General features: G+C 43.6%; 1 protein-coding gene across 1 annotated transcript in view; it reads right to left on the bottom strand.

Annotated features, from left to right (window-relative positions):
* The window catches only part of meis1b (Meis homeobox 1 b), a 94,424-nt gene extending 81,463 nt beyond the window's left edge, over positions 1-12,961 (bottom strand). The window contains exons 1-6 of the mRNA XM_084077109.1: positions 12,290-12,961; positions 10,411-10,634; positions 8,796-8,937; positions 8,429-8,479; positions 7,592-7,642; positions 6,222-6,368 (exon numbers count right to left, since the gene is read on the bottom strand). Of these exons, the coding sequence (XP_083933235.1) occupies positions 6,222-6,368; positions 7,592-7,642; positions 8,429-8,479; positions 8,796-8,937; positions 10,411-10,634; positions 12,290-12,301 (627 nt within the window). The 5' untranslated portion in view covers positions 12,302-12,961. The remainder of the gene's footprint in view (positions 1-6,221; positions 6,369-7,591; positions 7,643-8,428; positions 8,480-8,795; positions 8,938-10,410; positions 10,635-12,289) is intronic.
* Between the last annotated feature and the right edge of the window lie 853 nt (positions 12,962-13,814).

Here is a 13,814-nt window from a genome sequence, read left to right as displayed (position 1 = left end):
GTCAGTGCAACTAGTCTTCAAGCTGCAAGTTGTTTTCGACCAGTATGTCACTTTCAACGGCGAGCTAGGCTGGCCTGCAATAACTCTTGCCATATTCCCTCGCTCACCTGAACACTGTCAGAGTGAGCTAATAGGGAGGAGGGCTGAGAGGACGGCTGTTGTGAACTCCTGTTTATTTTGCCTTTTTACACCGCATCAAGATAACGCTGGGATCTGCTTTGCTGATAACCGGCCGAGCAAGTGCTCGACCAGAACGCCTCCCCTTTCTGTTCCTCTCCTCTCCCTCCTCCTCCGCTCGCTGCAATATTAGTGCTCCTAAAATGAAAAGAGGGGTGATAATGGTATGCACAGCGCAAAAAAAAGAGAGAAAGAGGCAAAAGACTCCCCCTCCCCCTTTCTGTTCTGTGTCAGCCCCCCTTCCCCTTTTCTTACCCAACTCTTCACAATAGACAAGGAGAAATAACCTTTTAATTGCTGAAGGGGGTGCGAGAGAGTGGGAGAGAGAGAGAGAGAGAGAGAGAGAGAAAACTGGATTGGGTCTCTTGAGCAAGTAAAGTATGCTATGTTGAATAGCCTTCAGGTACTCTTCAGTCGGCTTTTTAAAACTGGTAGGTTAACCTCATCGAGACAACCAAAGATAATTACATGTTTGAGATAATTACCAGAGCTTTGAAAGTCCATTTAAATGACACACTCTCGCAAAGTGACAAACTGATTCTCATCTCTCTCTCTCTCTCTCTCTCTCTCTCTCTCTGTCTCTCTCTCTCTCTCAAGGTTCTTCCACTTCCAGGCAGCTACAGATCCCTTGTTTACTCTCCGTAAGCTGAAATCCAAACAAAAACATTAAGTCAAGCACTCTCCCTGTTCCAGGCTATCAAACCCCAGACAAAGCACATTTTCTCCTTTTCGGGCAGTGAATGAAAAGTGGGACGTAATTTCATAATGATATGTTTTGCTGCGGTTTCTGTTAGCCTAGCCACCTAGCCCCGCTAGCTTAACTTATCCGCGGCACGCAGCCCACTGCATCTGAGGATGTTCTTGGTGGATCCCTTGGAGACGAGCTGTTTGTGACAGTGCCATTGTCGGAGGCTCATAGGGGGTTAAGAGGGAAAGGAACTTTCCATTAGCTAAGTACACATGTGTTAAGCCAGGTTATTGTTTACTTAGCCAAAGAAACCACAAGCGGGCCTCGGGGACAGACATGGCCGCCTAGCGCAAGTAACACGAAACGCAAGCAAAGGACTTCTCGTTTGCAAGTGGGGTCTTATAGCCATCACAACAGTGTATCTGTGACACAGTGTGGTTACACTACGAATAGCTTTTCTTTTTATCTCACCAACGTAGAAGTTCAGTTCCATATGAGTATGATACTATTCATTTATGAATACTGTATGAATCAGATAAAAAAAACAAAAACAAATTGCAATGTTAACACCAAAGCTTTCTTGATGCACCAGCACACACGTTAATATCTCCACGGATGGAAAATATGTACGTCTAAGTACTCCAGGACACTGTTACGACTTTGAAGTCCCTCTGGCCTTGATTTGCTTAATCAGAATCACCCCTACTTGCTATTCCACCACAATAATGAAGAGACTAAGAAAAACATAAGTCACGTGGTCAGTCCTTTGTATCACTTGTTGAATCCCTAACAGCCGCCCCGCATTCACTCCCCGGAGGAGAAAAAAAGGGTATTTAGGGGAGGGCTGGGTGGGGGGGTAGTAGAAGGAGGGGGAAAAGGGTGGGGGGGTGGGGGTCAAACCTCTCCCCTATACAACTACAAAGGCAGCCATTACCAACAATCACCACGATGACTCAAAAGTTTGTATTAAGAACAGCGGTGTGCCACTGTAGGGAGAAAAGAAGGACAGAAAGAAAGAGGGGGAGAGAGAGAGAGAGAGAGAGAGAGTAGGAGACCAACTGAGAGGGAGAAAGAGTGTGCCTGGTACGTCGGCTGAAACTCGATCCATACTTCCAACTAGAAGCGGATAGATTAGCGATAGCAGCGTACTGATTAGGAAAATAGCGGCTGACCCAGGCGGCCAGGGTTTCCATTGAGTCACGCGGGGGGTGGGGAGGGTGGGGAGCAGGGGTCACTCTTTTGACGGCCAGAGTTACCTAAACCAACACTGTTGGGTCTCACTGACCTGGAAACCAACGCTTGTATGGCCAAACAGTGCCAATTGTTGGGGAGAAAAGATACCGCGATAGCGCTATCAAGAGTAAATTCTTATGCGGTGACCACAACAACCATGCTCAAACAGAAAGGGTTTGTTTTGGAAAGAGATCCGATTTGAACGAAGGCTAAACAAACTTTGCATACTGTTAGAGACAAGAATCCCAACATTACCTATGATCTCAGCACAGATTGTAAATTAAAATTGCATTTAAATTCATGAGACATTAGGAGTAAAGATTTGGAGGATATGATCAAGCATGCCCTGCTCTGCACATAGTGCTCTATTGGGGAGGGGATACTACCCTGCAATGCAAAAAAGAAGAAAAAAGCCTTGCAATCAAATCAGCACAACACAATCAACCTCTGAGTACATATAACCATTGAAGACCCTCTCACGTTCACAGTCAGGAGACTTTATGAAAAGGAAACAAAAAAAAGAGAAATTCAATTATTCCCAGACCCACTCCAGACGGCATGTCCCAATCAAGTAGAGGAGCTCTTGTGGACTTGGAGTGAGTCCTCAGCACTATTTAGCACCAGTATCCTGCTCTACAGCACTCTACAGAGCCCAAGCTCTCTGAGTTCATTAGCAAATTGCCGTGCCCCTCCCATTGCTCTCTCTGCGCAATTAAAGACAACTGTGCAAACGATGCATAGCAGTCTAGAAATACCCCCCACTCCTCCTGCCTTCATTCAGGGACCAGGGAAGGGAATGGTAGAACATGAGTGTCGGCTGGGTAAACAGGCAAGACAATCGGCAAAAGGCAACCACAGCCAACAAATCGTCCCAGAACCAAGGGCACCCGAGATGTACACGGACTGACGCCTAGGGGAGAGGCTGAACTGACTTTAACATACAGTGTGAGAGAGGCCTTTTCCACATTAAAGGGTTCTGCAAAACCCACATGGTCGGAGTTTTTTTTTTTTTTCATGCCTCCCAGGTTTGTGTACAGTGGAGCTTAATGCAGAAGTCCTATGCATCGCGGGCAACTGGAAACGTACTCTTCCAAGAGAAGCAATGAGCCAAATGTGTTAGGAGTTAGGCAAATATGGCTCTCCAGGGAGAGGCAGGGAAGGGGTTAAGAAAGTCCAACTGGTGCTAACCAGTCACTCCACTCACATAACACCTGAGGGGGGTGCTGCATTTATCAGGCCAGTCTGAACACACACACACACACACACACGCACACACACACGCACACACGCACGCACGCACGCACGCACACACATTTGTACAATAACACACACAGAATATGTGCATGCACATACACACAAAAACACAGAATATACAAACACACACCCATGCAAGTGTGCACACAGACGCGCGCGCACACACACACGCACGCACGCTCGCACGCACGCACGCACGCACACACACACACACACACACACACACACACACACACACACACACACACACACACACACACACACACACACACACACACACAAACAGAGAGCAGGGTGAGCCCAAACTGGCTGGGCTGCATTCACAAGCCAGCGCAGAGCCTCCCTGACTTTTTCACCTCTCAGCTATGTTCTGCTTTCCTTTCAAAGGGGCGCCTAGCGTCCCTCCAGAACTTGCCTGCATAGACAGGCTCGCAAAACAATGGGAAAGAAGGTAACGACGGAGCACTCGAAATGTTACTGATATGACGCAAAGGCTCCATTATGCAGCCAGAGAGTCATCGTTGTTGGATACTCGAGTTTAATAAATTCAAAAGTATTTTTTTTTTCCTCTGACAATTTTTTTTCTCTCTCTCTGCTACAGTCGCCTCACTGGAATAAATTGGTTTATGAATAAATGAGCCTCCCCTCTCCCTCTTGTTAACATTGTTCTTTTGTGCAAATTCCCAACATTGTTTCCAGTCCACTTCAACTTTATGCCCGAGGGCATATATTAAAAATACATATGGAGCGAGATAATGCACACACGACGCAAATTCGTTAAGAGTGTCACCCCCTAACAACGGCAGATAAGATGTCACACAGAAAATAGCCCACGAAAATTCAAGGAATATGTACAGTATATATATATATATATATATATATATATATATATATATATATACACACACACACACACACACACACACACACACACACACACACACACACACACACACACACACACACACACACTGCAGCGAGTAAGTCATGAAGTGCAGTCCCATTAGATTGACAATATATGTATTCAGGAGTGAGAGGAAGGCTCTCTGTCTTTCTTGCCTTGACTGTTTGGTTATACCCCATATACACACTGCTTGAATATGACTTCAGCTAGGCACACACACATCTCAGTATTCTAGATCTGTCAAAAACTTTCCAAGGTGCATGTTATCGTAAGCTATGCCCATGAGTAATTTAACATCACTCATCATTCAAAGTAAACAGAAATATAGCATTATGCCCTGAATTGGCTATATATACGTGGCAAGCATTGTTATATTGTTAAAATAGGCCATGTCTCTATCTTAAAGTCAATTAAAGATCCACATTGGTGCCCCCAAGCACAACATAATTTTCTTCATATACCTAAAAACCCTAGGGTTTTAGCACACTCTATTTTAATACATATATTCCATATCGCTTCAATTCGTGTCCTGACCTATCTATGAAAAAAATAACTTTTTGACAACTGAATCCCCCAAAGAATACATAAAGCCGTTCAAAAGAGACACTCAAATGCACAAGTGGCGTCATGTTATTTAATTCTGCTTTTTTGAATTAAATGAAGTATTATCTTCTGGGTGATCTTGCTCATTTCCATAATCAGTCATAGTAGCCGGGGATACAGAGGAGGAAGCGGGGGTCGCTCCACTCGGGTCCCAGTCGGCCCATGAATGGCGCTGCTAGCCCGGCTATTCACTTCAGAACATAAAAGCTGGTGGCTAACGCTCTCTCCGGGGCACTACACCAGGCCGTCGCTCAGGCCAGCCACTCAACCATATGGAAGTCCGCGGATTTAAATTATTTAGCCTAATCGCTTCATTACTTTTTATATCGGCCTATCCAGCTAATCCCTTTAATTTGCACACTTGTTTTTTTTATCTCTCTGCTATCCATAGACCGGAGCTGAACTTAGCCCACTAAGGCCAAAGTCATTCCATTATAACGCAGGTAGGCTATAATATTTTTGAAACAGGCCATTTTGTTAAGTAAAATGCACGTCTTTTTGTACAAATGAAGCACGCTAGGCTATTAATGGCCGTGAATCCTGTGCGTTAAGATTTGCATAATTCTAATCATGGTCGCTGTTATCATTATTTAACGGCAGTATGGACCATTAGGGTCATGCCTGCGCGCACTACAATGTCCCTCGAGTGCCAGCAGTCAGTGGAGCACGTAATGAAGGCCATGGTTATCTCTGATATCGCCACCGCTGCGACTCACAAAAGGAAACATTCCCTAATCTACCTTTAATACCCAATGCCTCGTAGCTTTTCAAACATAAACCGCCTTACTGCCACTGAACCTCTCGCCGGCCGCTGCGCTCTGAGCAAAAGAGAAAGAGGGGGTGCCTTCGATAAGCAATGTGCACTCATGTCTAAGAAAAAATACTGACAAGACATCTAATGAACCGTGAACTCCAGTGGAGAAACCAAGGCACCTAAACCACAGTATCCATCTCGCCTCTCAGATAGCTGGAGACCTCTCCCCATATGCAAGAAGATCAACAGAACAGAAATGCACTGACAACGCATTTTGATTAAACAAAAAGAAGTGGAGAGGAGAGGAGAAAAAAGAGGAGAGGGGACTAAATTAAAATCGACATGAAACAGGTCAAGTTTATGGCAATGCTTTCTCGAGCTAATCTTCCCAGGTCGGTTCCGGGATCAAGCCTTAATGGGCCAATAATAGCAACATTATTCAGAAATTTTTCATTCCGATGGAATGTAAAATGGCCTTAATCATATGCAAATAACAGAGAAACGGAGTAGTGACCCGGAATAGCTGAATAGCCAGCAGTGAGAGCAGAGAGCTGTGTGTGGTGGAGAGAGAGAGAGAGAGAGAGAGAGAGAGAGAGAGAGACAGATACCTGATCAAGAGGCCCCGATGATCTTGTGATTTCTTCGTTGTCTGACTTTGATCCACCCTCCCTGTCATCTATGACCAAGTCGATGGGCATCTTGCCTTTCAAACAGCTGATGTACCGGTGACAAAAATTATCACAGAGTTCATGTACCTATACAGAGAGAGAGTGAGAGAGAGAGAGAAAGGGTGGGGGGGGTGGGCGGAGAGAGAAAAGACATCTCACAATAACTAAAAAGGAACATCACAGAGGACAGTGACATGTGCAACCACAAACCCTTTTGACATGGAAAGCGGCCCCAAATGGTTTGAGGCAAGGCCGGTTGTTGCGACTTGCTCCCTCGGCGATCAGCCGCGTCCAGCTTTGTGAACTGGGCTAACTTTATTTCCCATCTCAAAATAGAGATATCGGTGAAAATTGGCAGTGACAAGAGGGCTCCCGGGCTACAACGTCTACTCAACACCCGTGTTAAATTCATCAGTGCCCCGGGTAGTGGCCATTAGAGGGGGGTGACCCGCTTGACTGACATTTAAGGTAAACTGTTTAATTTTGTCTACTTATTACAATTATCACACACGACCCACGCAGAGCATCCCATTGCCCGAGAATTTAAAATGCATATTTGGACGAAACATTTTGCCCATAGCCACTCGGCCAATAAGGGCACATAATTTGTGTGAACAAAAAAGTAGCAGGTCCTACACACACACACACACACACACGCACGCACACACACACACACACACACACACACACACACACACACACACACACACACACACACACACACACACACACACACACACACACACACACACACACACACACACACACACACACACACACACACACACACACACACACACACACACACATACAGGAACACTTTTTCAAACGTTGCAAAGCATTTAATAACTTCATAAACATAGGCTAGTAAGCTAGCAGCTTGTAGATCAGTTCTTGTCGGCAAGCGGCACCCTTGAGCAAAAGAGTAGCCTATAAATTAAGCATTACTATAGCCTGGCGAGGAAAAACTCGCCCACTCTCTCTCTCTCGCCACAGATGGCCGTCTGTGGCCTTTTGCCCTCGACACAAGAGCACTTCTACAATCGGCGAAGTTCGCCTATATGTTTCACCTTGCATGCAATATCTGCCAACATTAAACTTCATTATAGCATGCGGGGAGATTTGGGCACATAGATATCCGTTCCAGTTGTAACAGCTTGCGTCGTGATTAAACGCGGAAGAGAAATGGCCCCATGATTGATTTTGACGCTAATTATAACCGACTCGCAAAAATACATTTATGCAAATATAGCCCTATAGGCCTCTGTCTGAAGTACCACACTGGACAGAAAATGGCAAGAGAATATTACCTTCTCCAACTCCAGAAGATGAAATCGTAAAACTTGAATGGCTTGGATCATCTGAAAAATTAAAATTAAGATAACAATAAAAAGGATGAGCTTCACATCTCCTGAAATTAAACAGGCACGTTTTTCTCCATACAACTAACTACAGACGGGCAAAAATATTCATAAGGATGATTTTTATGTGCAGCTGATATTAAACTTCAACCAACTTTATTACAATATGGAGACGTGGCATAGGCTGATAATGCAATAAGTCCATGTAATGTGGGTCTAAGAGTCAGGGATCTATTAGCCTTAAACTAGTCGTGAAAAAAATGTTACTTTGATATCATATTGAAAGTCTGAAACTCTACAAAGTGGAAAAACCCATTAATATAATAACTTTTCATTGAGAGGAAGGGGGTTCAAAGGGTTGTGACAGCTGTCTAATGGCGGCCCTCGGTAGACGGTTATCTGCAATGACAACCAGGGGCTATCATGGTATCAAACAGCCTAAATTGAAGAACATAACCCCGAGTCCTGTTTTAACTTCTGAACACCAATCAGCCTCTCTTACTTAAACTCAAGACCATAAAACCCAGACAAAATATGGGCACACGTCAAAATACATGCAGGAGAGGACACAATCTACGTGAGCTAAGAATAATTGCACTCATTGGACTATACATATATATATACATACACACAGTATATACACAGTATACATATATATATATATATATATATATATATGTGTGTGTGTGTGTGTGTGTGTGTGTGTGTGTGTGTGTGTGTGTGTGTGTGTGTGTGTGTGTGTGTGTGTGTGTGTGTGTGTGTGTGGGGGGGCAGTTTTTAGCTTACCAGATTATCCAATTCTGGATTCGATGAAAATAGGGGCTTTTCTGCCCGAATCTAAAAGCAGAAATAGTCAACTTTTAAAAACCTTATGAAAAACTGGCACATGTGTTACATGACTATTATGAAATAATAAAAAAAATCTGTTTAATAACCTAAAAACAAAAAGTCAATAATTTTCAACATATTAACCTATATTAAGGGAACTTAATTCAGTGCATTAGAAAAAAACTAAATTAGCTTTATGAACAAAAGTTGTGTCCATACTTTGTCATGCACGCAAATGGCTCATTTACAGCCCATGTGTTATTGTTACTATCATTATCATTACTAGTATTAGGCTATCAATTAAAAAAAAGAAAACTTTTCTGACCTGTTTTGCAAACACTGCTATGTCTTCGTTGAAAGATTCCGATGAACAAACGTCGCCTCCCGCCACCCCGGGTTCTCTGGGCGTGCAAGTCGCTAATTCACATTTCTCAAAAATCAGTGCAAGCAAGGGGAACAGAGGGTGCCTGGGAACGTACAAACATACAATAGCAAAATGTCACCAGAGAGAACAGCGCCGGGGTCAAGCTTACTCCAGGCTAGGTTTAGTTTAGCCAGTCATGCTACTCTCAAACAACGCGCCCATGGGGACTGCTGCAGCGTATGTTATTATTATATTATGCAGGGAAGCTTAAGAGAAACGCTGGGGAAACAGCGGGCACGACTTCTGTGATTCAATCTATGCACGCCTAACAACATAAAAGCCTTTAGAGTCGTCGTTCAGGCGGCTTCTCATGTGTTGTGTTCACGTAGTAACACACACACACACACACACACACACACACACACACACACACACACACACACACACAAGCGTGCCTTTGTCTTTGAAAACCAAGTATGCACATTTATTCTTTTTTTGTGTGTGTTTGTTCCATTTTAATCACGTTTACAGGTCGTGCGTGTAAATGTATAGAGGTGTGTATGTCCTTCCTCCTCGTGACAAACTAAACTTGAGAGGAAAATATGGCGCACTCAAAAAAGTTCTACAAGTATGGGCTATGGTGGTGCAGCAGGCAGCGTGGTGTGTGAGACTGTGTGAGGTGGTCACATTATTTTTGTCATGTTCAGTCACCGTGCTGCTAACTAACAGCATGCTTGGGAATTTTAATTAACTCCTCTAAATTAATATATGACAAGCATACATAGTATTTTCTTCTGAACTGACCCTAATCCTTTATATGAATTTAATTGGCTCTATAGTCTATTTAAGACATGACGCACAATTATTATCTAGAATTCCTCCTCAACTAATAATGAAGTCACGTAAGTGGTCGCAGACTACTAAACGATTTTAACTTTAGAAAACTGAATTAGTTAAATTGTATGGATAAGGAAATGGCTATAAAAAATATTTTTTGACGAATATTCTTTGCTGCACATAATAATAATAATAACAATAATAATATTGAATAATATTATTTAGAAGTACGCTATTATTGCAATATTTTACGGTCGATTGAAAATGGAATAAAAAAGTGTCTCTAAAAATGTCTCGGGTGCTTCCTAGATGCAAATACGTGGTCAACATTAGCCTAACTTCAAATAAAAAATACAGCAAATGCATAAAAAATATATACATATTTGAACGGAGCAAACGATATAGCAAACAGTGCAGTCTCTCTCTCCCTATCTCTCCCTGTGATTCCCCCTGCGTCCCTCGAGGCCTGGAGCCACGGCTCTAACTTTCAGTGCAGCCTAGAATCCACCAGACTGAGGCAACTGGAACGCATCTGTGTCACTTTAGATTTCTTTGGCTATTCAAAAATAGCAGATATACAAGCTCATAGCACGGCACCGAGTGCCGCGCTATGAGCTTGTAGATCTGCTATTTTTGAAAAAATATTTTTAGTAAAACATTTTTTCCAAAAACTATTAGGATTTAGAATGTTTTTAAGAATCGCATCAGGTCTTAATGGGTTAAGGCTCTGCCAACCTACCCGTATATCGAGTCTTTATCCCTCTTGAGGGCGTCGTTGACCGAGGAGCCCATGCTCGGCGGCATGGCGTTCGAGTGGGCGCTGTGCGGGTACTGGTGAGAGTGCAGCTGTGGGGGTCCGTGGTTCAGGTGGACCGCCTGCATGGACCTGGCACCGTGCGGGTCTCCGTACATGGTGGTCGGGATGCCCACCCCGTCCATCCCGTAGTGGGGCAAGTCTTCGTACTAGACACATACAACAAACAACGCGTGTCCAGAGTGAATGGACACTTTGTATACAACTGTACTTTCTGTGCTTTTTTTTTTTTTTTTGCAAACTGCTAAATAAAGTATTCAATCAATCAATGGTTAATTTTTTATGGACTGCTTCAGGGCTGGGTGAGAACATTGCTTATTGTGGAACCTAAAGGGAAGCTATATTGTAGCCTATTATAGCTCACTGCACTGGGAAGATGGAGGAACCAGGAGTATTAAGAAGTTGCTCATTTTGATCCTTGTAGGTCTGTGCGTGCAAATGTGCTCTACGTGGCTGTAAATTATTCTTAATAATGACGTATAATTGTGTTCTAATATTTCCCAACTACAGATCAAATAGTGCTACAGTGATTCCTTTTTTTTAAAGCATTGGCGGCCAGCATATTCAATATGCACAGCAACAAATGCCCTCATCTAGTTAATTGCACTGTTTTCTCCTTTAGAGAATGATAATTACGCATGTTATTATACATTAAGTGCACTGGTTCATGTATGCAACAAACGCAATTAAATATGTGTGCTGTTTTTCCAAATTATGTTAATTGGTGTTACTTATAGGCCACCGTAAACTTTTTCTGAAAAGTGTTAATTCTGTGCTCAAAAGGCATATAATAGTTATCTCCTGTTCACACCACTAAATGACTAAAGCTGTTGTTAAACATTTTATTGCTTTGCTTAAATGTAAACAAAATATTAAACATGCAGGCCAACTAAAGACCTAAAAGTAGCCTGTTGTTTATCTGGGATATGCTTATTAGACAAATGAGTTACTTTAATTATTAATAGTGCTCTTAGAAAGTGTCAAAGCAGGCTAATGTCGGTGAAAGTGAGAAAGGGGCATTATCACTTAAACCCTAACATTTCGACCTCAAACCCATGAGGTGCAAAGTCTCAGCATGGCACCGTGGTTGTGCCAAACTAACCAGCTTAAATGTTGTCTAACCTATGCGTCAAGATCTCTGCTTTTACAATGTTTACTATTCATGTGAAGATCCCGGCTTCTGTCACCCCACCATGGAGTAGTCCTGGAGTGTATGAATCAAAGCATTTGTCATCACCTCATTACTAAAAAAAATTACCTCAATGGCATTATGCTAATATTCCATGTTTCCTATAAATAATGGAATTAAAGTGTAGTAGGCTATTACGAAATGATGATGTAGCTACAAACTGACTGTAACATTTGGAATAGGCCTATACATGGAACACCTCATGTGTACGTTTTCTTTTTATTCCAAAAAGATAAATACGAGGGCTGAACTTAAATCTTGATGCTGGCTTTTATAAATCAACTTTGGGAGAAATTTGGAGATTTGTTTAGCCTCCATGCCCTCCCCATTTCGCTTCCAGTAACCGGCCTGTCATAACCAATTTGGGAAAATAGCAGATATTATGATCACACTTCCAACGTCCCATAGTCGGCCGTTTGTTGAGCAAACGAGTGTGTCCGTGCGTAATATCGAGCCGTAGATGCAAAACACCAAAACGTGTCTCCTGCGCGGGGAAGAAGACGGGAGAAAGTTTCACCGTGTGAGCGTATGTGTCATTAGCCACGTTACAGTGCGGACTTGCATTCTAGCACAGTAGAGTTACAGAAAGTTTTTTTGAGGGGATAGCCTACGTACCCGTTGCGCCATAACCCTCCTTACTCCCTCGTCTTCCTTTCAGTTTAGATATATCCCCTCTGAGGCCAGGGTGAAGAAAGAAGCGAGCACGCAAAATTCCAAATGGGGAGATCTCTCAAGTCTCAACAGAATCCGTATGTCTTTCCAGGGAACGGTGAAGCCAGCCCCCTTCTGCTCAAGTTTAGCCCAGGCACGGCGAATAGGTCCTCTGCTATCCTCGGGACAGACAGCCGCGGCGACGGGGCGAGAGAGAGCACCAGTCTCCTTTTCCAAAAAACAGGATGAAAATACCCCCTCAAACAAAACGAGCGACTCTCATGGCTTTTGCCACTCACTCCGCCTGTCAATCAAACGCGAGGCTTGTCAAAGTACCAAATGAATGATGGTCCGGCGACGCGCCTCCAACAACGGGGATCGCACACCTAAATGTTAAATAGTCAAAATCACAGTAAAAAATGAAGCTCTCTCGTTTCTTTGATCACTCTCCGCTCCTGAGTTGATTTTTTTATGCAAAGGCGTCTATAGGAGATGAAGAGGAGGTGGGGTGATAATTCTGGCTTAGTATTTCTTAAAGGAGCCACGATCGATGCAGTGTGTGTGTGAGCCGCCTGGCCGTCGTGTCGTGTGTGTGTACAATGAATGTGTGTTGAGAGGAGCGCGGCGGGCTGACGAGTGGATCTGGACCAGACTGCTGAAACCCGGAAGTAGTGGTGGCCATAACAGGTCGTGTTCTTACACAATGCAATGGACTGCATCAAGTCGCTCCGAGTGGAGGGGGGGCGACGTCCGACGTGCTGGAGGAGGGACCCTGCACTGCAAGCTGAGCGAATACCAAAACGCTCGCCCCAAAACACAGTCGCCCCCGAGGGCAAAATCCGGCGACCTCGGAACGGTCGCCACCTGGTATTCCTAAACGTAACCCCAGTAAACTCAGTGGTGTGTTCTAGGTTTTTTTCGGAGGGCATACGACAATCATTCCCTGCGTGTGATCGTGGTGCTCGCGCGTGGTCAATGGATGAAATGGTTAGTAGAGGGCTACACTTTTTTCACAAAAAAAATCTGTAACACACCACTGATAAACTATGCCTAAACCTAACCTTATTCCTAAATGTTACCTTAACCTTATTTCAACCTAACCTCAGTAACCTACTGTACCTATGCCTAAACCTAAGCTTATTCCTAAACTAAAGGTAACCTCAGTAAAACGGTGCTAAAACATAACCTTATTCCTAAACTTAACTTCAATAAAACTATGCCTAACCCTAAACTTATTTCTAACCTTTCCCTCAGTAAAAACAAATACAAGTACCTCTGGGGGCGAGCAGTCCACGAAAAAAATGGGGGTGAGCGTGTTTAGGGGCGAGTCTTCCGTTTACCAGCTGAGCTCCTCCATGGCAGTCAGCGGTATGGCACGGATATGCTAGCGAATACCCAACTAATGTCGACAGATCTCCGTGAACGTATCGACAGATATGCTTTAGTACTATGATTATTATTATAATTAATAATCTTTTTTTTAACGGGA

Source organism: Gymnoscopelus microlampas, assembly GCF_963454915.1.
Source record: "Gymnoscopelus microlampas genome assembly, chromosome: 13".
NCBI classification, from domain to species: Eukaryota; Metazoa; Chordata; class Actinopteri; order Myctophiformes; family Myctophidae; genus Gymnoscopelus; species Gymnoscopelus microlampas.
Note: the sequence above shows the minus strand (reverse complement) of the source record. Positions and strands in the feature narration are given on the sequence as shown.